Genomic DNA, 26,150 nt, shown 5'->3' with positions numbered 1-26,150 from the left:
GTGAGCAAAATCTCTAAGCAAAATATCATCTAAAATATAAATCAATCCGAATTTAGGTTGGTTTAAGTTATAAAAACTTAAGGCATACAATTTTGATTGAAGAAAGAAACTTTCCTGATCTCTTAGTGAAATTTAATTTCACCATTTAAAAAGACAGTTGAGGTGGAGTCTTCATTAGCTAATTAGAGTCGTGTACTACAAGATCAGCAGATTGGGACTGCCTTGGGTCTCTTGACTCTGACCGTAGCATTCATCACTTTCTGACATACTGCAATTCGGGGATTGAGAGAATCTGAGAAGCGTTCCACTCGTTAGTATTGAAAAGGCCTAGTATAAAAAAAAATATGCATGCCTTATTAGCATTGTACTCTAGCATAAAATTTCTGAGTATAATTTTGGAATCTACAGTTATAAGCTTAAGAGATGGGACTGTATGCATAACAGCCGATTGCCAGTCTTGGTACAGTAGAAAAGTGCATCCACCTAAAAATGCATGCTATTTCCTTTCTTTCCCTTCCTTTATGCTTTACTAGCCAATAATAAAGCAAATGCTTTCATTCTTAGGACATGACATTTCATGAGAACCATCAATGAGAATTCTGACATGACAAAGGATTCAAGCCTAGACATTTTGTATAATAGAAATGGAATGATTTTTTTTCATATATTCACACTAAATTATATTTTTCACATTGCACATATTAGGATTTTTTTCTAATATTATGCAATAGTGCTATATAATTTCTGCTCTATAGAAAACCTGCCAGCAAAGAAAAGTGTCAATGAACTTACTTGTGTCTTTACAGAAGGAAAACTTGTACTTTAATGAAATAAGAATATTTTAAGTGTTTGCTACAGACTAAGTCTGAAGGGATTAAAACTGACACACATGACTATGTTGTTAACAGGTAATGTGTTGTTGTCAAATGATTCATATTTATGAACTGTTATAGATTGCTCACAGTATGCTAGTTCTCAAGGAGTCAGGAGTTACCTGGTTTGGGCAGGTGCCCCAGATGAGTTGACTTGTCAATGGTCAACACCTACAGTTCAGAACTTTTCAAGCTACCTGTGCTGAAGGGTCAGAGTTTGGGATTTTATTTTTGTTTCATTTCCTGGTGATAAAATAACATAGTCCTGCGGAGCAAGTGCATCTAATGTGTCCAGTTCATGCCACAGCCAATTTACAAGGCCTTCCTAGCCAGTTGAGTATGCAATGACTGTTTGCATCTACTCATTTCTACAGAATGGCCTTGGATCCCATTTTCAGCTGATACTGGAAATCTATAAGAATGTCTTGCTTTCATATATGCAACACATTTTGCCTACCAACATTCTAATAGCATTTCTGTATAGCGAAATCAGAGAGCTAAAGCTGATGTTTTCCAAAGGTGCCTGCAGCCAGGTGTCTGAACGTGATTTAGATTCCAACAGCTACACATACTAGTGCTGGGCTTGGCCTCTGAGCTGAGGGCAGTAGCAAGAGGCAGCAAATGCATTCCATGGAACAGCTGGTGCCAGAAACAGCAGCGCTTCCTGTAGGCATAGAAAAACCTCATAAACCAGAGGAATGCCAATGCAATTCTGAGTGCTGAAAGTTGCCTGGGAAACTTTGTGTAGCTTTCCGCTCCAGATTCTTAAATGATTTTGGTTTATCATCCATCTGCTAACAATTCATTTTCAGCGCGAGATCTCCTCAGATTCAACTATTTGTAAGTAGTAGGGCTACCTTGGTATGGATTCATTTGCCCGCTGTACATATTAGCTGACTGCCATATGTGGTGTAAATATAGATGAATCATCTCCATTGATTCTAAAACTTCATTACCCAAGTAGATCTCATGAGGAATTTTTTAAAGTTCAGATTCTAGTTCAGTTGTTTTAAAGGGATCTTAGGATTTCCATGTATTACAAGCTCACATTTAGCGGCAATAGTGTTGGCCCACAGCCTAAATGGAAAAGCAAACACTGCTTTTTACTAGGAAAACAGGAACAATGTCCACTCACAGACCATGGACTGCTATTGCTAGAGTTCTGGCCTTATGACATCATCTAACATTAAACCATGGCCTCCTTTATCTTTCCCATTTTTTTCAATATTAGGAATTACAATATAAAATGCTTTAAATATATTCAGATATGCAGATATAAACAGGAGGGGTAGAAGGAGACAGAGAAAGAGAGAGGGGGTAGAGAGGAAGGGAGGAAGAAGGGAGGATGAGAGAGCAAGTAATTTCAGAACAGAGGCGTCAAATGGCATTCAGAGTTATTTATTTTGGCCACATACATGGAGACATGTAGTTCGATTGCTTGTAAAGAGGACTTTTTAAAATGCCTGTGCATCATGTATATTTGTGTGTCTATGCGCATGCATGCTCATGTGTGTAAGTGTGGGTGTACATACACATATGCCGTTGTACCTATCATGCATCTGGAGGTCATAGGACAACCTCTGTCCTCAACTTCTACTTCTCTTTGTTGTTGTTATTCTTCTGCACGCCACACTATCTGGCCCATGAGCTCCTGAGATTCCTCTGTCTTCACCTATCTTGCTGGAGAATCACTAGAGTTTTAAGCATGTGCTACCTACTTGTGTTTACACGAATCTTGAAGATTTCAACTCAGGCACTCAGGCTAATTCCAACAGTTGCGTTTGCTTAGCTATCCTTTCAGCCTAAGAGCACACGTTTTTTTGTTTGTTTGTTTGCCAGTAGCGTCTGATACTGAGTTTAGATATTTATTACTTTAGTCTGTCTCCCTCGAGAATGATAATCTTTGCAGGTGCTGATTGGAAAAGAAACAATTCATGATGTTCTTGGAGACTTTCTAAAAATCATCTCCATCATTAAGATTTCCAGACTGCTTATAGGGAAAAGAGGTGATGGGCAGGAGACAGAGACCCATAGTCTAGGCTATTTTCCTTCTGTGGACAGTGAAGAAAATGAACAAAGCATCAGACTGCTGGAAAACCCAGGGAAAAGTTGATCTGATGACTTGAGAAAACAATGGAAATAGTGACAGATCATCTAGAGCCTTTAACAGATAGGAGTGTTTGAACTCGGTCTTAAGAAAATAAGAGCGCTGGAGGTTTCTGTAAAAGAATGGCAGTAAAATTTGAGAAAATGTACTGTGCAGGCTTCAGAAGGGAGTTTGCATGAGCACATCATCATCACTAACTGGGCTACAAAGGTGCTTTTAGGTGCAAAGATTTAAACAGCTTCAATTTCTTATTTACTATAACATGAATTACCAAGGATGAAATAAAGTGAATCTAGCTTTGTCAGATTGAGAAAGGTCTCTGTTCTTTATCTCTAGAGGAACTCTTTTTAACACAAATACTAGTTTGCTTGTCAGTTTTCCATATTTATCTGGTTCCACTCTCTAGTAAAAGGTGCCCTGAATAACATCTGCTTCTCACTCCAAGCCAGAGTTCTGTGCTAATCAGTCCTGGCCATCTGGCTATCCTAAGAACACCACATAAATGAAAGAAAGTTGTCACAGTGACTGTAGTAGCCTCGCCAAAAGCATCTCTTGTCAATATCTCACTTCCCACAGGGTCATGCTCTTGTAAAATACCAAAACCTATTTTTTTTTCTTTGTGCTGTGTGATGTCAGCTTTTGCTGGGGTTACATGCATAAAACTCAAATCCTCATGATATCAAAGCAAGTAAATTACAGACTAAGCTATTTTCCTCTGGGTGAAACATTCTTTGAAAACAACAATACATTTATAAAATTCCCACAAATAACTCTTCAATAGTCTATGAATAGATGGATATAGAGAAAGATAGATGACAGACAGCCAAGCAGATGATAATATGGAACTTCCCTTATAGATTACTTTGGAGGAGAATATGCCATGTTCTAGGAAGCCTGAGCATAGAACAGGGTTTGTGTAGACAAGTGGTGATAGACAATCCCAATTTCACATCTTTTGGCTTGGCTGCTAAGAAAAAACCTAGCATGGGAGGGGAATAAACAAAACAAAACAAAATCCTTCCTATTGCCCCTGTCCCCAGCTTACTCTTTGTAACCAAACTGAACTAATAACTATTTTCTCAAAATGTTTTTCTGAGCATAAAGTTGTTACTTGTTCTATACGCTTCTCAAATGTAAAGGTTAGAAGAGTATTTATGGACACTAAGTACTGCATTTATTGTGAATACTAATCAGTGATAGTCTGTCTTCAACTGTATATTACAGCTCATTCTTCTGCCTTGCTGCTTTATATTACATAAAATCCATAATGTCTCTTTTTATTCCAAAATTTTTAAGGGAAGGATCACCCATAGGAAGCCATTTTCTTTCTCTTCCTTTCTCTTTCTCTCTTCCTTCCTTCCTTCCTTCCTTCCTTCCTTCCTTCCTTCCTTCCTTCCTTCCTTTCTTTCTTTCTTTCTTTCTTTCTTAATTTTAATGTATTTATTTGTTTTTTTACAATTTATTCATTTTATACCCCAACTGTAGTCCCCTCCCTCATCTCCTGGTCCCACCCTCCCTCCCTCATCCCCCCAGCACCTTCCCCTAGTCCACTGAAAGGTGGAGTTCTCCTTCCTTGCCATCTGACCCTAGTTTATCAAGTCTCATCAGGTCTGGCTGCACTGTCTTCCTCTGTGGCCTGGCAAGGTTGTCCCTCCAGGGGGAAATGATCAAAGAGCAGGCAGCCCCTGTTCCCCTTACCCAAGAACACATATGGAGACTGAGCAAATGGATGGAACTAGAAAAGATCATTCTGTAGCCATTCCTCAGTTGAGGGACATCTGGGTTTTTCCACGTTCTGGCTATTACAAATAAAGTTACTATGAACATTTGCTCAACCGAGCAAATGGCCTTGTTAGGTACTTGAGTATATTTTGGATATATGCCTAGGGGTGGTATAGCTGGATCTTGAGGAAGCACTATTCCTAATTGTCTGAGAAAGTGCCAGATTGATTTGCAAAATGGTTGTACCAATTTACATTTCCACCAGCAATGGAGGAGGGTTCCCTTTCTCCACAACCTCTCCAGCATACATTGTCACTTGAGTTTTTGAACTTCGCCATTCTGATGGGTATAAGGTGAAATCTCATGGTCATTTTGATTTGCATTTCCCTGATGACTAAAGACATTGATCATTTCTTTAAATGTTTCTCTGCCATTTAATATTCCTCCATTGAGAATTCTCTGTTTAGCTCTGTACCCAATTTTTAATTGGATTACTTGATTTGTTGCTTTTATTAATTCTTTATTAATTACAATTTATTCACTTTGTATACCCCCTGTGGTTCCCCCCTTCTCCCATCCCAATCCCTCCCTTCCTCCACCCTCTGCATGCATATCCCTCCTCAAGTCCACTGATAGGGGAGGCTCTTCTTTTCCTTCTTTCTGATCCTAGTCAATTAGGTCTCATCAGGAGTGGCTGCATTGTCTTCCTCTGTGGTCTGGTAAGGCTGCTTCCCCGTCAGGGGGAGGTAATTAAAGAGCAGACCAATCAGTTAATGTAAGAGACAGTCCCTGTTCCAATTACAATGGAACCCACTTGGATATTGAACTGCCATGGGCAACAGCTGTGCAAGGGTCTTAGGTTATCTCCATGCATAGTCCTTGGTTGGAGTATCAGTCTCAGGAAAGACCCCTGTGCTCAGATTTTTTGGTTCTGTTGCTCTCCTTGTGGAGTTCCTGTCCTCTCCAGATCTTACTGTTTCCCACTTCTTTCATAAGATTCCCTGCGCTCTGCCCAAAGGTTGCCCATAAGTCTCAGCATCTGCATTGATAGTCTGCAGGGCAGAGCCTTTCAGAGGTCTTCTGTGTCAGGATCCTGACTTGTTCCCTCTTTTCTCCTTCTTCTGATGTCCATCCTCTTTGCCTTTATGGATAGGAATTGAGCATTTTAGCAAGAGTCCTCCCTCTTGATTAGTTTCTTTAGCTGTACAGATTTTAGTAGGCTTATCCTATATTATATGTCTATAAGAGTGAGTATATACCATGTGCGTCTTTCTGCTTCTGGGATAGCTCACTCAGGATGATCTTTTCCAGATCCCACCATTTACCTGCAAATTTCATGATTTCCTTGTTTTTTTTTTTTTTTTGTTTGTTTGTTTTATTGCTGAGTAATAGTCCATTGTGTAGATGTACCAGAATTTCTGTATCCATTCCTCCACTGAGGGGCATCTGGGCTGTTTCCAGCTTCTGGCTATTACAAATAAGGCTGCTACAAACATGGTTGAGCAAATGTCCTTATTGTGTACTTGAGCCTCTTTTGGGTATACACCTAGGAGTGGTACAGCTGGATCATAAGAAAATGCTATTCCTAGTTGTCTGAGGAAGCGCCAGATTGATTTCCAGAGTGGTTGTATAAGTTTACATTCCCACCAACAGTGGAGGAGGGTTCCACTTTCTCCACAACCTCTCCAGCATGTGTTGTCACTTGAGTTTTTGATCTTAGCCATTCTGATGGGTGTAAGGTGAAATCTTGGGGTTGTTTTGATTTGCATTTCCGTTATGACTAAGGACATTAAGCATTTCTTTAAGTGTTTCTCTGCCATTCAATATTCCTCTATCAAGAATTCTATTTAGCTCTGTTCCCCATTTTTTAATTGGATTACTTGGTTTGTTGCTTTTCAGCTTCTTGAGTTCTTTATGTATACTGGAGATTAGTCCTCTGTCAGATATAGAGTTGGTAAAGATCCTTTCCCAATCTGTAGGCAGTCATTTTGTTATGATAACAGTATCCTTTGCTTTTCAGAAGCTTTTTAGTTTCATTAGGTCCCATTTATTGATTGTTGATCTTAGAGCCTGTGCTGTTGGTGTTCTGTTCAGGAAGTTGTCTCCTGTGCCAAAGAGTTCTAGGCTCTTCCCCACTTTTTCTTCTAACCAATTTAGTGTGTCTGGTTTTTATGTTGAGGTCTTTGATTCACTTGCAATTTATTTTTGTGCAGGGTAATCAATGTATCAAAGCAGATGCTGAGACTCATAACCAAACTTTGGGCAGAGTACAGAGAATCATACAAAAAAAAGGGGAGTAAGACCTGAAGAGGACAGGAGCTCCACAAGGAGATCAACAGAACCAAAATATCTGGACACAGGGGTCTTTTCTGAGACTAATACACCAACCAAGGACCATTCATGGAGGTACCCTAGAACCCCTGCATAGATGTAGACCATGGCAGTTCAGTATCCAAGTAGGTACCCTAGTAAGGGGAACAAGGACTGTCTCTGACATGAACTCAGTAGCTGGCTCTTTGATCACTTCTTTCTGAAGCAGGAGCAGCCTAGCCAGTTCATAGAGGAGGACAATGAAGCCAGTCCTGATGAGACCTTATGGGCTAGGGTCAGATGGAAGGGGAAGAGTACCTCCCCTATTAGTGGACTTGGAGAGGGGCATGGGAGGGTACAATTTAGAGGGAATGAGAGCAGGAGCTTCAGCTGGGACACAAAGGAAATAAACTGTAATAAATATAAAAGGAGTAAAAAGTTTTTAAAAAAGGAAAGATCATCCTGAGTGAGGTAAGCCAGAATCAGAAAGACACACATGGTATATACTCACTCATAAGCAGATATTAGCCATGTAAAATAGGATAAAAGCACTAAAATCTATTAAAGAAGCTAAACAACAAGGAGGACCCTAGGGAGGATGCTTAAGTCTCATTCAGAATGGCAGACAGGATAGACACCAGAAGTGGTGGGAAGAGAGGGAACAGAATGGGAGCCTACCATAAATGTCCTCTGAAAGACTCCACCCAACAGGGGATAGAAGCAGATGCTGTGACACACAGCCTTTTTTTTTTTTTTTAAATTTCTTTTACAAAAAAATATATTGGAGAAGAGGGAAGGAGGGAGTTATTGGGGGGAGATGAAGAAGGGGACCACAGCCTGGATACAAAGTGAATAAATTGTAATTAATAATTGATTCATACATGAATACTATCTCTACCTAACTTCAACCCCTTTCTACCCATCCAATTCTTCCCAGAACACTGCCTATCTGACTCAAATTCATAATCTTTCCACATATATGTGTTTGTGTGTTTGTGTGTGTGTGTGTGTGTATGCTGCATACATGCATATAAAACATAGCCTATTTAGGGTTGCTTTTATGTACATGTGTCTATGGTAAACCACATTGGATTAGATAACCTGTGTAGAATCTCATTTCTGGAAGAAAATGATTTTCACTCCCTCAGTGGCGACTGAGCACTCATAGTTCTTCACCTAGGTGTGTGACCATGTAGACTTCTCCTGTCCATCTTGGCATGTCAGTTGGCATTTTCATTAAAATTTTGGACAGTTGTGATAGTCTCTGTAGTAGTCTCCATTAGTTGTAAAGGTAAGCCTTTTTGATGAGACGTGAGAGTTAACAGGAGAGTTCTTTAGTAAACAGAAATTGTAAGGTTTTAGGAAGCTCGTGGTAGCAGAGTCTCCTTTGGGGGTCTACGGCATCCCCAGCCACAGGTAACTGTCTATGTGTATAGTATGAATTCCCTCCTGTTGAGCAGGCCTTAGAACTCATAGTTATGCCCAAAACAAAAGTGCTACCGTTTCACAATTGTGGATCTCTTGTCAGTTCAATGTCATAGGCTTTCGGCTGGATAGGACTGGCAATTGTTCCTTTTTCTTGGAAGCTTGCGTAATACCTCCAAAGCCTTAGGAGCCAGTGCTCAAGAAGGTATCCAGAGCTACTCAGATATCAGTCACTCCACATACCATGTCCACAATATGTGGTGTCAGCAATAAGCTCTTCCAGATTTAGAGTGCAATTAAGAGCAATGATAAGAGCCTATGTTGTTTAAAGAGATCTGAATTTCTCCAACCAAAAACTCCCTGGGAGATTTCCCATGCCTGGTACTGGGGATTTTATTAAGTGATATGTTGTTCTTGGGTAGAGCTCTATCACGTTTTGTGGTGTAACTTCATTGCATATATATATTATAATATTTATCAGTTTATTATATCATGTATAATTTTAAATGAGGATAAAATAATGTTTCTCTATGGCTTCTCAAGGACTTTTAGTATGATTTATCTGTCCCTGTCCCATCTTCACCTGTATTAGCCTTTCCTCCTAGCTAAGATCCTCCCTCATTAACTCTATCATCCACTTCATAAACCCCATCTCCTACCATTACCCTCCCTAGTGCTCCTTTTCCTCTCCTCCTGCCGTAGTCCCTTTGTACTTTCCTAGATTTAGGATACATCAGGGTATATGCTCGAATCTAAATATTCTGGACTAGGAGAGACAAAGAGACAACACCCAGCATTTGTCTTCTTGCGTCTAGGTTACCGTCACTCAGTACAATGGTTTCCACCTCCATTCATTTACTGGAATTTGCCATGGTTTCCTTTTTATTTACAGCTAAATAGTTGTGTAACTTGCCACACATTTTATTATCCATTCATCAACAAAAGAGCATTTAGGTTGTTTCCATTTCCTAGCTATAGTGGCTAGAATGACAAAAAACAAACTTGGCTGAGCAGGTATTGCTGGAGTCAGATATCAAATCCTTTGTGTATATGACAAGGAGTGGTATAGAATCTGACTGGAAATTCTGAAAAGGATGCAGGGGAGAAGAAATCTCTATCACTGTTGGGAGCCGGGGTTTGCACATCACTGCAGCCACTATGGAAATCAGGGTGTAGAGATGTTAAAAAGCTAAAGTACATTTACCACAGGCTGTCTTGTACCAGGCCTGAAATGTAGTGCCTAAAATGTAAGCAAAGGTTTCTTTTCAATAGAGTCTTCCCTTATACAATATGTCCTGGCCACAGTCTTCCCTCCCTCCACTCCTCCCGGATCCAGTTCCCCTTCATTTCCTCTTCAGAAAAAAGCAGGCCTACAAGAGACAACATACAAAGAGGAAAAAAATGAGATACAAGAAGACAAAGTAAAAGCTTTTCTATCCAAGATGGACAAGGCAACCCTCATAGAGGAAAAAAGTACCAAGAGCAGGCAAAAAAAGTGACGGACACATCCTCCATCTAGGAGACCCACAAAACCACCAAAGTAACAGCCATAGCACACACACAGAGGAGCTGTTGCAGACCCATGCAGGCCCCGTGCTTTCCTGCTTCAGTCTCTGTGAGCCAATGTGAGCCCTGCTTAGTTAATAGCACTGGGCATGTCCTCCTGGTGTCCTCCATGTCCTCTGACTCCTGTAATCTTTTCCTCCCTCTATTCTGCCAGATTCTGAGATCCAAGGTGTAGGACCCAATAGGGTTCTCCAGTTTAGACTCCCTTGCTCTCTCTCTATATATATTTCTCTCTGTCTCGGTGTCTCTTTCTGTCTCTGTCTATCTGTAGCTCTCTCTGTTTCTCTCTCTCTCTCTCTCTCTCTCTCTGTGTGTGTGTGTGTGTGTGTGTGTGTGTGTGCGTGTGTCTCCATAACATATGGTTGTATAGGCAAAGCTTGTAAGGTGTCTTTTTAAATTTTTACTAATTATTGCCAACTCTATTATAAGGCCAAGAAATCAATTTGTTTTTTGCTGATCCAATATGTTATTTCATTGACAGAAGCCATCAATTAACTTTATCTCAAGCTGAAAACTTCTAGTATATGGTCACCACATTGACCTATTACTTCATGTCACCATCTCTGTCTCCTCCCATAGACTATATGATCTAACTTAATTGCTATCATTTTGTCTTTGGGTTTCTGAATCACAGTGTTGCAGTTTCTTCAAATGTACTTTTGGAAATTTGAGGAATAATACAAAATAACATACACACACACACACACATAATTTTTATGTGCCCTACATAGAAGTATGTAATCGCAATTTGATAACATTCTTGTGCTTGTTTAAATTGTTTGCATCTGAGGCTTACACTGAAAATTGAAATCTATCAGAAAATCGTTTTTACCTTATGATAATCTTTAATTGAATCGGTTCTTTGACAAATTCATGCATGTGTGTACAGTGCATTCTGATACTCTGATTACTGTAACCCGTGTCTTCTCCTTTCCTTTCTACCTTTATTATTCTGTCCCTCCTCTCACCCCTCTTCCCTACAGCTCCTTGTAAAACATTCATGCCTCTTGTTTTGTTTTTTTCCTTTTTTTTTTTTTGAGACTCAATGAATTTAACTAGTATCATTGGTATGACCATGGGTTTGGAAATTGTCCTTGTTTGGGATTTTAATAATTATTTCTAAGTCCCTGAAGAGCAAAGAAAACACTCCTGAAGCATACTTGGTACATATGGATTTTTGAAACCCTGATATTCCAGTTGGTTTCCACTTTAACTTTGGCATCTACCTCAGCTTAAGCAGAACTTCTAAAACCTTATAATTTAAAACCCAGTAAGGCTAGGAGATGTGGCTGAGAATGGAATGGCTAAGAAATGAGCTTTTATTCAGAAAAAAAATTTCGAAGCTCAAATTACATAACAACAAAACTTCGAAGTGAGAGAATATTTATCAATCTCTTTAACGTCTGTCAGGATGCTTCCCTGTAAGATGGAATTAATGATACATTAACATGTATAGAATGATAATAACCATCATCAGATTCAGTATGTGAGTTCAGTTTTAAACTTAGGCTTTGAAAAGTATTTCAACTGACAATGTTGATGATAGTGCCATCATCAGCTAGTGTTGTAAACCTCCTTAGAAAGATATGAAACAGGAAATGGAACCCACCTCAGTTGTCACAATCCTCATATGGTGAGATGAAATCCAAAGCTGAGATACAGGAATATCTTACTATATAAGATATATATATATATATGTATATATAATCACTTTCATATCACGTATGTGTGGGAGATTACTCAATAGCTTCAGGGAACACTGGCATCAGTATCTCTTGAAAGAATCTCATAGTCTCAGCCTCCAAACTTCTCTTAAGAGTTTGTCTGTTCTGACTGTTACCACACTCATTGATGGCCAGAGCTGTGACTGGCTACTAGGTATTCATAGTTCCAAACAGCTGGTGAATTTACCTAAAGAGCTCATTTTATTACAAAACAATGTGATATAGTAACTTTATTAACATGTCAGTTTGCTTCAGTTAACCAAAGTAGCTGTATGAAGAGGCAGCAAACCAGTGGTCAATTTATCTAGAAAAGATTAAAGGAGATTGTTTATCTTTCCACTGTACATAGACTCTGAACTTATAAAGTATTACATGAAAGACTACATGCTAATGTAAAGGAAAATAATATTAATAAGGGTAATAAATCTAAGGGGAATGAATTGTGTACATTTTATAAAAATGGGGTTATAGGGAACATTATTTTTTTTGGCTTTATTCTTAGAAGTAACTCTCAATGTGAGGATGAAAAGTTGCTCATCACAAAGAAAATTCAATAATTAAGGTTCTACCTAAGGATAGCATTAATGCCAGTACTTATGTGACATCTGAGCATCGGTGGGCTTTGCTCTGTTGTTTTGGGGAAACAGAGCTAACCCACAGACCTCCTTTCAACAATTCTCAGATTTTTTTTCTCAAGATGTTTCAAGTTCAACAAATTGACTTTTGATGTTTTTCGCTCTAATTGTCTTGTGGGAATACAGTTTTGAAAAATATGCATGGTGGTAGGATTAAGAAAACAGGACATAAGTTGTTACAGTAAAATGGACCTGCCTCCCCCTGCGGGTAATTAGAACAAATGAATATGGAACCTGAATGAGAAGGAGTGATCACTGAACTCCCATCGGCCCAGATAGCTATCATCCCAATCAGCTGCCTCTGCGAAAGTACAGTACACGTTAATGAATATGGAGGAGTCCAACTAAGAGTCAGTACAATTCTAGGAAAACTCAAGCTATGTAGAACCGTAGTTGTTGACATCAATATCTTTTTTTTTTTGCTTTATTTGTTAACATTACAATTTTGAATCCGATATGCCTCAGGTGCAAGGAGAAGTAAAAAAACAAACAAGAATGTGAACACAAATACTTTATTGGTAAAGTAAATATTAAAGGTATATCTTTACAGTATATCTTTATAACATGTAGGTAAATGGATTAAACATTTAAATATTTAATAAATATTTAATATTTAATAAAATATCAAACATTTTTAATGTTTATTTATTTAATATTTATTTAAGATATTAAACATTTTTAATATTTATTGTGTATTAAATCAGGATATCCACAAATATTTCATGTTAATTTGAGAGGCTGGAGACATGTGTCAGTGGTTAAAAACACTTGCTGCGCCTCCAGAGAACCCATATTCAGTACTCAGCACCCACGTCAGGGACCTCACAACCCTCTGCGAACCCAGCCCCAGAGAACCAACTGCCCTCTACTACCACACACATACCACATACCACACACATGTGCTGTGTGCAACTTAAAGTGAAACTTAAAAATAATTAATTAGAAAGGTTGATATATTTGGATAAGCATATATTATAACTGTAAGTCAAAATTGACATAACATTATGCAAAGGCACATATTAAATTATGTTTTATTCCAAAAGTATTGAAGCTAAGCAGACATGATTATTTAAATCCGTAAAAAAAAAAAGATTAATGTAACATATGTTAACAGTTTCAGGTTTTGCCTTCTCTAAATTAAATCTAGAATGAATAAGAAGCAATGTGGTAAACTCAGCTTTGGTGGGTTTCTCTAACTCCCCTCTATTTTCTATTTCTTGGGAGTGGCTTAGCATTCCCCCTCCCCCAACATACACACAGGAGGTGAGGCAAATACGAACGTTCGGCTTGTTTTTCCACAGCACTTTGCAAACGTTTGCGTGTTTTCAGTGAAACTGTAAATCAGGTCCCCTCTTAGAAATTAAGCTGTCCAATCTGATTTTACTCTGGAGTCTCTAACTGCCTGTGAGTGTGAGGTAAAAAATGTCAATGATTTGTTACAGCTTCTGCCAACAAGAGAAACTGCCCTTGACCTTCCAGTCCTGTGTGATCACCAAAGAGTGCCAGGTGTCCGAATGGCTGGAATGGAGTCCCTGTTCAAAAACATGCCATGATGTCATGTCTCCTACGGGCACTCGAGTAAGGACAAGGACCATCAGGCAATTCCCGATTGGAAGTGAAGAAGAATGTCCAGAACTTGAGGAGAAAGAAGCCTGTTTGCCTCAGGAAGATGGAGCTGTCCTCTGTGCCACGTGAGTAGATGGAAGAATGTGGCTGTACTTAAAGCCATGCCCCTTCAGCTATCTGATATCACAAATATTTAATACTTGCAATAGCAGTATTTTGACTTGAATATCATTTCCGACTCAATAATATGGAAATGGTGAGTTGTCTTGCATGTTTTAAGCAGACAACTACAATATCTCATTGTACCCTTTATCCATTAAAAATGTATTTCTTTCACAGAATGAAAATACATTTGACAACTGTACTTCCACATCTTTACGAAGACTAGACTTGTAATAGCATTTTATAGTAGTGGCTGGTGATTATTTTAGTAGGCTATACAAATAAGGACATTTTAACTGGGCAAGCTGCTGCGTATGTCTCTGTTGCAATGATTCAGCGCCATCAGAAGAGATACAGGTGGTATGTAAATGAGTGTGTCCATGTTCCAATAAAGCTTTTTCTGAAAAAAGCAAGGAACATGTTGACTTTGTCTGTGATCCACCATTTGTCAACCTTGAAACTTTTAGATCATAGGTTCCTATGACCTACTAAAATTCAATAACATATTTATATATCTAACAATTTTAATTAAATAAAGAACTACATCAAAATAAGTGGCTTTCAGATGTTGGGATTTCATGAATTTTTTTCACTTTTTTTTGTCTTTGTTTCATCACCAGCATATAACATAGTCTATAATAAGAAGTGCCTAATATATGTTCATTGATTTCAGATGATATAAGACCAGGCCTGAAATATTTGCCACTCTTTAGTATTTTTTCTTAAAAATACTATTTCCAAGACATTATAATAAACTATCTTAACAGTATTTCTTTTTTGAATATAGGATGTTGTAAAGCAACTGAGAGAACTTTAGTGTGCACAATCCACTGGAAGGTTATGTCAACTGTTCATACATTCAAAGGACGTGGACACAAAAATAGTCATGGTTTACATGAAATCTACAGCACTTTGGAATCATCCACAATCGGCCCATAGAACAAGAGACTGAAAAAATCCAGTTTCCTCTTTTTGCTTTCCGGGTCCTACTGGCTATGGTGGTTCTTCTCTATTAGAGAAGTTCAAGGATACTGCCCAGACTCCTAGGATGTTGTCTCTCCCAGCAGTATCTTTTGCTCTTGTCTAACAGTGGTGCCTCATTTTTCATCTTCTCAAATTTCAAGTACCACAAGTAAAATAAGCAAATATCATTGGTTCTTTTTGTCATCTCCATTCCCTATGGTACCAGTTTTTCTAGAATATAACAGCTATTTATATTATTGAAGGTCTGTTTCTATCACAGGACTCCTTAGCATGACTTATGCTGGAATATCATTCTAGGTTTGCTTGTTTGTTTGGTCTTTTAGAAAGCTAGTTCTTTAGTTTTACTTTTCTGTATCCTGTTCCTACAACCAAGTACCAATTATCCATGTTTTTGAAATGCCTTTCCTTCATAAATAAGGCTGAGTGTTGTTCTTTGAAGCCCAGTTCCACAAATGTGCAGCCTCAAGCCCACACTTATAAAAATGAAAATGGGAAGGAATCTCAATTTCACTGGCAAATTCCTCACCATTGACAGAGCCAAGCACCCAGAGCAGACATCTGAGGGCACCTTTAACCGTTTTGTCTAATTGAGATAAGCACATCCATTTATATCCAAGTTAGCTATTAATCTGATCCAGGGGGAAGTACCGTGGTTAGATTGACAAAGTGATGCTTGAACCATTTCCTCAGGGCTTTTAAGATATCTGTTTTCCTAGAGGTGGAGAATGCCATCACTTTCTATTGCAGGTGACATGAGGAAATGCTTCCCTGTCTATTTCCTTCTAGGGAGAGTCAGGCTGACAACCCCAACATCTTTTCACATCATCATCTTGATTGGAGCTCTGAGAATCAGGGATAATCTTTTTTGTGCTCTACTACCAGCAGAGTCAGCTCTTCATGTCATTCACAGGCATTCATCAGAAATGCTGGGTTCTTCAGAGCATGTACATGAAAAATTTCTGATTCTTGACACTAACGAGAAGGCTCTGAATTGCTCTGTTATATTTTTAAATCCTAGCATGCAAATTATAATTTTGCTCCAGAATGAATAAGCAATTTTCATGCATTTTATTAAAAGCAAAACAAGTGTTTGGGCTCATCATCACTTAGAATGTTTGGCATTCTCGGATTCAGCCTTCCTTTGTTTATAAGTATCAAGTAAGGGCGAGCTTGAGTTCAGTTTAATTGCACATAAAATTTCATGTTTTCAGCATTATGTTCTTATTTCATAAAATATTGATATGTAGCTTCCAGTAGTTGCAATTAAAACAGGCTCACTCTGCATTTAACCCCTCTAAAGGGGGCCCAGCTGAGGACAATTGAAACTGGATCTGCATCAGACTGAGAGTCTATACTGGATCCACAGGAAACCGTTTTTTGAGTTTAAATTTTAGAAGGAAAATCTGAAAAGAGTAGAGAAACACTTTTCCTGAATAAACATTGTCACTGCCGTGTCATTGTTCTCATCTAGGTACGGCTGGAGAACGACAGAGTGGACTGAGTGCCACGTGGACCCTTTACTCAGTCAGCAGGACAAGAGGCGTGCCAACCAGACAGCCCTCTGTGGAGGGGGTGTCCAGACCCGGGAAGTATACTGCATACAAACCAACGACAACCTGCTCTCCCATTTAAACACACAGAAGGACAGAGAAGGTATGTGATGCTCCCCTCAAATGGCTCACTCATGAAGAGTGAGCGGGTGGTTGCCCGTGAGGAATGTTGACAGGCCATGGGGGACAGGAAGAGACCCCTACTGTTTACACTGTGGCCTGAGTACAAGCCTGCTAAAGAGCAGCCTACATGAGGGTTAATAAGAAACTTGATACAACTCTGCCTTTGGTCAGTATTAATTTGTTGACAGGTCTATTTTTAAAAACCAGTAAAATCCTTTTGCGTCAAAATTTAGGAGTAATTTAGTGATAAAACTAAAATAAAATTTATTTTATAATCATACACATATAGTACAAAAATATAAAATAAGAAAATAAATCTCATTTTGTTAAACTATGGTTAAGAATAAACTTATCAACACACTAAAATTTATTTGGGTTTTTATTGTTGTTTTAATATATTTGGGTTTTTATTGTTATTTTGTAACACATATTTATTATTTATAATTTATTGTATGCATATTATACTATACAGACTAGGCATGTATGTATAATGTAAAAATATTACATTTATCATATATTTATATATATATATGTGCTTAGTCTTTATAATGTTACTTGAATGTATATAACTTCAGAGCTGACCTGTTTGGGGGTTCCTCCCCCAGGAATATTATTTTCCTGCTCTTCACATTATTTAGTTACCTGTAGTTCACTGTCTAGGGTGATGTCTTCATGAGATAGTCCCTTCTCTGTTAGCATCCCTGCTGGTGCCATCTTGTTCAGGACTTGTGTAGGCAGCGGCAGCCATGTAGATGAGACTTTGTGGATCTCTGACGTTTCTAGGAGAGAAACATCACAGCAAACTTTCAGTTCCTCTGACTCTCACAATCATCCCCCCCTTTGCCTCTGTTATGATCTCTGAGCCTTGGGTGCAAGAGTGCGCATACCTGATACTGGAAACCTGCCAAATACTTAAGGCTAGGGAAGTCATGGATCTTGGAGGAGAACCTCCAGCTGCCATTTTAATAAACCTACATCATTCCTAACTATATTTTAAATACTTGTCTTTATACTTACAGGTAAGTAGAGAGCCTGCCTTCATTTAATTATTATTATTTTTTTTAAATTTTAGTTTGGGTGCTTGATGGATGTGTGCAAAAGAGCGAGTGCATTCAAATGGCCTGAGCTACAATAGGATCCCCATTGTTTTCGGATCAAGTTTATTATGTTAGGTACTATTAACAGTTCTGTAAGCAGCTCTTTTCACATGCCCTTTATCTGAGTACCTACAAAACTCCCAGGACTGATCCATTCTTCATGCATTCATTGGATATAACCAAAGTCTCAAAGATGTATAAAATAACATATACATATATATCAATATAGGTTTTATGTCATAAAATGCTTAAATTCTTCACGATGGTACACGAAACAATAGCTATAACACACTATGATAACCTGTACAACCATGTTGTAGAAAATCTAGTGGAAATGGTTCTTGAGCAGAAAGATGACTAACAAGCTACCTAGATGAAAGAGGGTGAGACTGTGGACTGTAGGAGTTTGTTTCAGATGGAGGGAGTGGTGTGTATTAAGGCACATTAATAAAGGAAAATCAGAACAAAGCACACACTGAGCATGTTGCATTTGACAACTGGAATAGAAGAGAACTTCCTAGAAAGTGTGTAGACTGGGGAATGAAAACAAACTAACAAAATCCACTAGCTGAAAGACAAGAAAAAGAAGACTATTTAGGGAAGAATTATGAACAAGAATAATCAGGAAAAGGGGTGGAGAAGGAGGATGCAGACAGAAAAATAGCCGCTTAAAAATTATTATTAATTACAATTTATTCAATTTGTATCTCAGCTGTGGCCCCTTCCTTTTTTTCCTCCCAATCCCACCCTCTTCCCCCTATGTCCCTCCCCTAGTCCAATGATAGGTGAGGTCCTCCTCCCCTTCTATTTGACTCTAACCTATCAGGTCTCATTAGGAATGGTTGCATTGTCTTCCTCTGTGGACTGGCAAGGCTGCACCCCCCCCAAGGGGCAATAAGCAGAGAGCCTGCCACTGAATTCATGCCAGAGAAAGTCCCTGCTCCCCTTACTAGGAAACCCACTTGGAGACTGAGTCTATGGGATACATCTGAGCAGGGGTTTTAGGTCCTCTCCATGCATTGTCCTTGGTTGGAGTTTATCATTCTCTTCAGAGCTCTGAGGCCTCAGTATTTATGGCTCTGTTGGTCTCCTTTTGGAACTCCTGTCCACTACAGGTCTTTTTCTCTCACTCACTCTCTCTCTCTCTCTCTCTCTCTCTCTATATATATATATATATATATATGTCTATATAAAAATTACAATTTATTCACTTTGTATCCCAGCTGTAGCCCCCTCTCTTGTCCCCTCCCAATTCTACCTTCCTTCCCTCTTCTCCTCCTATGTCCCTCCTCCAGTTCAATGATCGGGGCAGTCCTCCTCCCCTTCTATCTGACCCTAGTCTATCAGGTCTCATTAGGTTGGCTGTATTGTCTTCCTCTGGGGTCTGGTAAGGCTGTTCCCCTCTCAGGGAGAGGTGTTCAAAGAGCCAGCCACTGAGTTCATGTCAGAGACAGTCCCTGTTCCTCTCTCTAGGGAACCCACTTGGAGACTGAGCTGCCATGGGCTACATCTGTGCAAGGGTTCTAGGTTATCTCCATGCAGGGTCTTTGGTTAGAGTATCAGTCTCAGAAAAGACCCCTGTGCCAAGATTTTTTGGTTCTCTTGCTCTCCTTATGGAGTTCCTGACCCCTCCAGGTCTTTCTGTCTCCCCCTTCTTTCATAAGATTCCCTGCACTCTGCCCAAAGTTTGGCTATGAGTCTCAGCCTCTGCCTCGACACTTCAATCAGTAGAGTCTTTCAGAAATAGCTGCTTTTAAAACCAAGAGTGGCTCCCCAGCCACACCTAAAAGAGGCCATGTCAGTTACTATAAATAAACATTGAAGTTTTGAATTTGCCACTTCCAAAATTTAATTGTTCTGCATCTACTAATTTTCCCCAGAATGTCAGCTCATTTGAGAATATAGCCTTTACTACTAATGCACCTTTAGGTTATAAGAACCGAGCATAAAAGACAAATGTTAGTACATTAATATTTTCTTAGCCACTTTAATGGCTGCATTCTTAAAACTTTTAGGTAGATTTATTACAGCAGGCTTCCAGAGCAGTATAATTTCATTGCTTGGGGTAGATCAGATTTTAGTTTCTGAATGTCAATTATGTCTTGGAGGTTATTACTTTCAAAAGATCTTGAGAATTCCAAACTCCAACTGGTTATGTCTTAAATCATTTTTTTTTCAGAGTTCCCCACACCTCTTCTACACTGCAAAGACCCAAAAGTAACACAGAAAGACAGGAACACAGAGAATATCATTATTAAGATGTATCTGTTAGAATAAAGCAATAGCCAAACAAAGGTCAATGGGTACAAAAATAATGACTTTATATAAAATGGATTTTTTTCACTGGAATGTGTGGCACCAGCTGTTAGGAATATATATTCCTTTATATACTAAGAATATTAATAAGTTTCTTATACTAATTTAAAAAAAAAACAGCTGATTCTCCTTAAAAATTACTGCTGTTCTTCCTCAAAACATATGTGACTTTTCCCTCAGGAGTTGTTAACATTTCCCAATAGAAATTCATCCAGTACACTAGCATCTCAGGGCTGACACGTGGGTTACGAATACAAGTGACTAGAGGACAATTAGACGATGGGCTGTGAAGTCTGACACCAGCCTGCTTTCCATCAGTAAATGTGAAAAGGCCATATCTCATTTAGAGAGAAGGAGTGGGGAGAGAGAGAGCTCTTAAATGAATTTCTACAAGCCCCATTAGAAGACAGCAACCTCAAGAATCTTGATTGTGTTACCATAAACATTTTAAGCCATAAGAAATCTATATTGTCTTTCTAAGTGGGGATTGATCATCTTATTCTGGGTCCTCTTTCTTGTCTATCTTTTTTAGGTATACAGACTTTAGTATGTTTATCCTATCTTATAGGTCTAGTATCCACTTATAAGTGAGTATATACCATGTGGGTCTTTCTGCTTCTGGGAGACCTCACTCAGGTTGATCTTTTATAGATCCCACCATTTGCCTTCACATTTCATGATTTCCTTATTTTTAATTGCTGAGTAGTATTCCATTGTGTAAAAGTACCACAATTCCTGTATCCATTCCTCTTCCTCCATTGATGGACATCTGGGTTGTTTTCAGATTCTGGCTATTACAAATAAAGCTGCTATAAACATGCTGAGCAAATGTCCTTGTTGTGTACTTGAGCATATTTTGGATATATGCCTAAGAGTGGTATAGCTGAACAAATGGGATGGACATTGGAAGTAGGAGAAAACAAGTAACAGGACAGGAGCCTACCATAGAGGGCCTCTGAAAGACTCTACCTAGCAGTGTATCAAAGCAGATGCTGAGACTCATAACCAAACCTTTGGCAGAATGCAGGGAATCATATGAAATAAGGAGGAGTTAGTATGACCTGGAAAGGACAAGAGCTCCACAAGGACCAAATATATCTGGGCACAGGGGTCTTCTATGAGACTGTTTCTCCAATCAAGGACTATGTATGGATATAACCTAGAACCCCTGCTCGGAGGTAGTCCATGATAGTTCAGTATCCAAATGGGTTACCCTAGTATGGAGAACAAGGACTATTTCTGACATGAACTCAATGACAGGCTCTTTGACCTCCTCCCTCCTCCCCCAAAGGAGCAGCAGCCTTGCTAGGCACAGAGGAGGACATTGCAACCAGTCCTGAAGTTACCTGATAAGCTAGGGTCAGATGAAAGAGGAGGAGGGGAGGAGGACCTCCCCTATCAGTGGACTTGGAAAGGGGCAGGAAGGAGATGAGGAAGGGAGTGTGGGATTGGGAGGGAATGAGGGAGCAGGATACAGGTGGGATACAGAGTTAATAACTTGTGATTAATATAAAAAATAAAAATTATATATAAAAAAGAAATCTATATTGTACTTATTTCAAAGAACAAATTCCACACTTTCTTTTGCAGGTTCACATTGTGTTTTATAGATAAGTTGTTTTCACAAGTAGGAAGGTATTTTTAACATCTGTTCAAAATAGAATAATCTTACTCAAAATAAACTTCCTTACATACAGGCACACAAAGAAAGCAGGTGATATGAAGTTCACATAACTTCTTTATGATTTTAACAGGTCTCAATATGAACTAGAATGCTAATGAACACATTACCATAAGAACAGGACAACCATTATCACTGTATTCATTTTTATGTCTATTGTTAAGTGAATCAAACTACATTAGTCATAAAATAACCCTGCCAACTTTTAGTTTCCAGATAATTAAAACATAGATGAATTAATGTACACATGCGTTTTTATAAAACTCCGTAGTGCTCTAATTGTGACAGTCAAATAATCATCAGAATATTGTGTAAGTTAGTGGTAGCACCTATGTATCCAAATACTAATGGAGAGTATCTCAGTTACTTCATGTGCTGCTGCTGGCAGTAGGTAACTCTTGAAATCCTGACAATGTTTCTCCTGCAATATCCAGCAACAGGAATACTATATTTGTTCTACCCGATTCAGAAGACCCCAAAAGACCACCAGGAGTTGAGTTCATTGAAAATGAGCTTATATTTTTATTATAAGCTAAAGTTTTGGCTCACATCCTCACTGACAGTTGACAGTTGAGAGCAGTTGAGAGTAGAGCCCTGTGCTTAAGGGTAGGTGGGTGATTTATAGATCCCAGTCCCTCCCAGCACCCCCAAGGCAGGGAAATTCCAGCCTGGCAAGTATCTATTGGTTTAAATATAAAAGGGGATGTTGTATTTTTAACTGATTGGCTGTGGGGAGATCCCAAAACCATTAATGGTCTGGCTTCCCTTGTTTGGCTGTCCTAGGTGAAAGGGGCAATCTGGGCCAGTTTCCTAGCAACCATATCTCTAGTGGGCAGGAAAAAAATGCAGTATGGCTGGTTCCTCCCTGTAGGTGGCTGGACAGTCTCCACCTGTCTGACCTTTGTTCAGGCTTATACTTTAAACTTTAATCCAATAACCCAAAAAACTAATTTTTAATTCTTTGGTCTCTCGTATGTTTTTAGCAGAAAAGCCTGGCAAGCTCCATACTGGGAAAGATTAGTCATGAATACCGTGACTTTTTTTGTTCAGCCATCTGATCAGGATTGTAGGCAGCTGTAAATGGTGTCCTGTTTATACCAGGGCAAAATTGACCCTTAACAGATATGATAGGATAGGGCATGCAGGGAGGTGACTTGTGTATATCTTAGACTGCTGCAAATATATTCATCCTTGGATGCTCATCATTGGATGAGTAGGACAAATTGATTGCTTCCAGAGTTCAAAGTGAAAGTAAAGTAGATTTTAAGTACAATAACCTAGATAATCCTTCCATTGGTTGTAGATTAAGCATCTTCTGAATAATTCAGGCTAAAGCAGTGTGAAACAGTGGAGCACACTGACAATGGTTTACATGATAGAACAAGTAAGTGTTCTGCGGGAAGTACGCTAATAAAATCTGAATAAGAGGAGAGAGACTCAAGTCATTAAGAAAGACAGCTCAGAATGCGTGGCTGTGATGAGATTTCACAGCAGAAAGGATTAGTGCTTATAAAAGACAGTTGGAAGGAAAAAAAACAGTTGAACTGTAGAAAGAAGGTTTATAAACGCATATTTTCCCATGCTTTACCAAGAAATGAGAATAAAAAAGTCATATTGCTTCTAAGCATCATGTAAATTCATTTTGCTGGTAGCTCTTTATCCATAGTTTTAACAACAAACACACACCCAACTGGTAATAAACACTTTTATTGAGAGAAAGTAAACATGTTCCATATTTTTTCATATGTCTAAATATTCCACTTTTTTCTTGACTAAGCCTAATATGATAAACAGAAACAGAAATAAAAGCATAGTGGCTATATTTTGGAACTATTGCCTTCACTGTAGATGCAGTGCAATGTAGTTATAGGATAATTAAAACATAAGAAAAGCCTTGAAGGAATCAGATCTTCCCAGTGAGTCCTCTGGAGGGAACAGGAGGAGTAGGATTGGCATCCTGTGCAGTTTCTTCTTGATCAGGTGTATACAGAAAGAGTGCTGAGATGCCAAGAGGCTTCAGCCAATGGGATAAATGCTAATGAGAACTCACCTGCTGGGAATTAGATTAAGGTAGTTAGTGTTTTACCCAGAGGAGACTTCTGAGACTTTTTATGGGAGAAAGAGCCTACCCATGAGATTTCAGGAAGTATTCAAACAAAAATGCATTTAAAGAAAAACTGTGTTGTAGTAATTCAGAAGTCAGCTAGACATGCAAACAGTGATTCCAGCCTTTGGCTTAGGTCATGTGTCCCGCATGTTTACATCCCCACGGTAAAATGATACAATTTGTTTGAAATTGTCAGAAAATAACTGCTCAAATGTTTGAATGAATTCCCCTCTTTATTTTATATTTTTCTTTTTCAAATTTTCATTTATTTTGTAATTATTACAGTTTATTTACTTTGTATCCCAGCTGTAGCCTCAACCCTCAACCCTTCCCAGTGCCGCCATTCCTCAGTCTTCTCTTCCCAAGTTCCTCTCCAAGTCCACTATAGGGGAGGTCCTCCTCCCCTTCCCTCTGACCCTAGCCTATCAGGTCTCATCAGGACTGGCTGCATTGTCTTCCTCTGTGGCCTGGTAAGGCTGTACCCTGCCCCCTCAGGGGGAGGTGATCAAAGAGAGAGCCACTTTTCCCTTACTTGGGAACCCACTTGGAGGCTGAGCTACCATGGGCTACATCTGAGCAAGGGGTCTAGGTTATCTCCATGCACAGTCCTTGGTTGGAGTATTGGTCTTTGCGAAGACTCCTGGGCCCAGAGTTTTTAGTTCTGTTGTTCTCCTTGCAGAGCCCCTGTCCCCTCCAGGTCTTTCTATCTCCCCCTTCTTTCATAAAATTCCCTGTACTCTGCCCAAAGTTTCCCTCAATGGAGGAATGGATACAAAAATTGTGTTACATTTACACAATGGAATACTACTTAGCAATTAAAAACAAAGAAATTATGAAATTTGCAGGCAAATGGTGAGAACTAGAAAAGATCATCCTGAGTGAGGTATCTCAGAAACAGGAAGACATACATGGTATATACTCACTTATAAGTGGATATTAGTCATATAATATAGGATAAACACACCAAAATCTATACTCTTAAATAAGTAAAACAAGAAGGAGGACCCTAGAGAAGTTGCTCAGTTCTCACTCAGAAAGCAAATGGGATGGACATTAGAAGCAGGAGAAAACAGGGAACAGAACAGGAGCCTACCACTGAGGGCCTCTGAAAGACTCTATTCAGCATGGTATTGAATCAGATGCTGAGACTTTGGGATTCCCCTCTTTAAAAGCCTCTATGGCTGGCAAAGACCACAGCCACACTCACACTGCCCTTTATCTATGAAGGAGAAACTAATAGCATCTCTAAATTTGAATAGAGGTGTTAGGTCAAATGATGAATCCATATTATTATACTTTAACCAGTTTGGGCACTTACAATTCTTTTTTATCTTAAAAGTATTTGAACATTTATTCTTTCTTTTCGGGTTATAGTAGCTAGTTTGACTGTATTTAGTACTTTCATCCTTAAAACAACTTTCAAAGGAACCCAAGAAAGAACACAAAAAACCTGTTTTTTGTTGTTGTTGTTGTTGTTCTACTTTCCTTGTATTCTTCTCCATGTTATTTAATTTTATTTTTCTGAATATATGTACTTATAAGTAGCTTTCCCATTCCATTTTTAGCAGGATGACAGACTACATTATCTGGAAATCATCTTTTCAAAACTACTTAGGCGCCCAAGATGCAATGTTATTTTAAATGCTTTTAAGGGCAGAAGTGAAGCCTTAAGGAATTCCCAGAACAAACCAGCAAAGTTATGCTGATGCTTTCTGTGGTTGTTTTGGGGTGGGGAATGGTGCAGGATGAGGGTTATGTATTATGGTGACTTAGGAGCAGTGAAATGGATAAGGGGCAGGACACAGATACAGTACATTTCTGTATCGTGTAATGAGGTTATAGCTCTGAGTGCTTCGGGAATCCCAGCTTGCCTTTCAGGGAGCTGACAGCATAGCAGGTCAGTCTTAGCCTCAAATTGTGAAAATACGCCTCTCCAAACAGACATGGCGATAGGCCTGGACTCGGCTAGTTTTACTTTCAAATTTATGGCTATGCTGGGAGTCCTAAGTGCATAAAGCTGGGGAAAGAATATAACAAATAGTACTACCTGAAAAAAGAAGAGCAAAGGTAAAATTCATTAAAGGACATACCTAAAGTGAAAACATAACTTCCACAGTACTTCCACAATGCAGTGTGCCAATGAAAACTGCAAACTTCCATTTCTGTGAAGAATATCATGGGTGTACACATTATTTTTAATCTA

The 26,150-nt window shown here is 38.9% G+C and overlaps 1 protein-coding gene across 1 annotated transcript in view; it reads left to right on the top strand.

Annotated features, from left to right (window-relative positions):
* Thsd7a (thrombospondin type 1 domain containing 7A) overlaps nucleotides 1–26,150 on the top strand; it is a 405,762-nt gene that overhangs the window by 219,955 nt on the left and 159,657 nt on the right. Inside the window, exons 3-4 of the mRNA XM_060373993.1 lie at nucleotides 13,804–14,052; nucleotides 16,545–16,726. Coding sequence (XP_060229976.1) covers nucleotides 13,804–14,052; nucleotides 16,545–16,726 — 431 coding nt within the window. The remainder of the gene's footprint in view (nucleotides 1–13,803; nucleotides 14,053–16,544; nucleotides 16,727–26,150) is intronic.

Source organism: Meriones unguiculatus, chromosome 21 (genome assembly GCF_030254825.1).
Source record: "Meriones unguiculatus strain TT.TT164.6M chromosome 21, Bangor_MerUng_6.1, whole genome shotgun sequence".
In the NCBI taxonomy this organism is placed as follows: domain Eukaryota; kingdom Metazoa; phylum Chordata; class Mammalia; order Rodentia; family Muridae; genus Meriones; species Meriones unguiculatus.
Note: the sequence above shows the minus strand (reverse complement) of the source record. Positions and strands in the feature narration are given on the sequence as shown.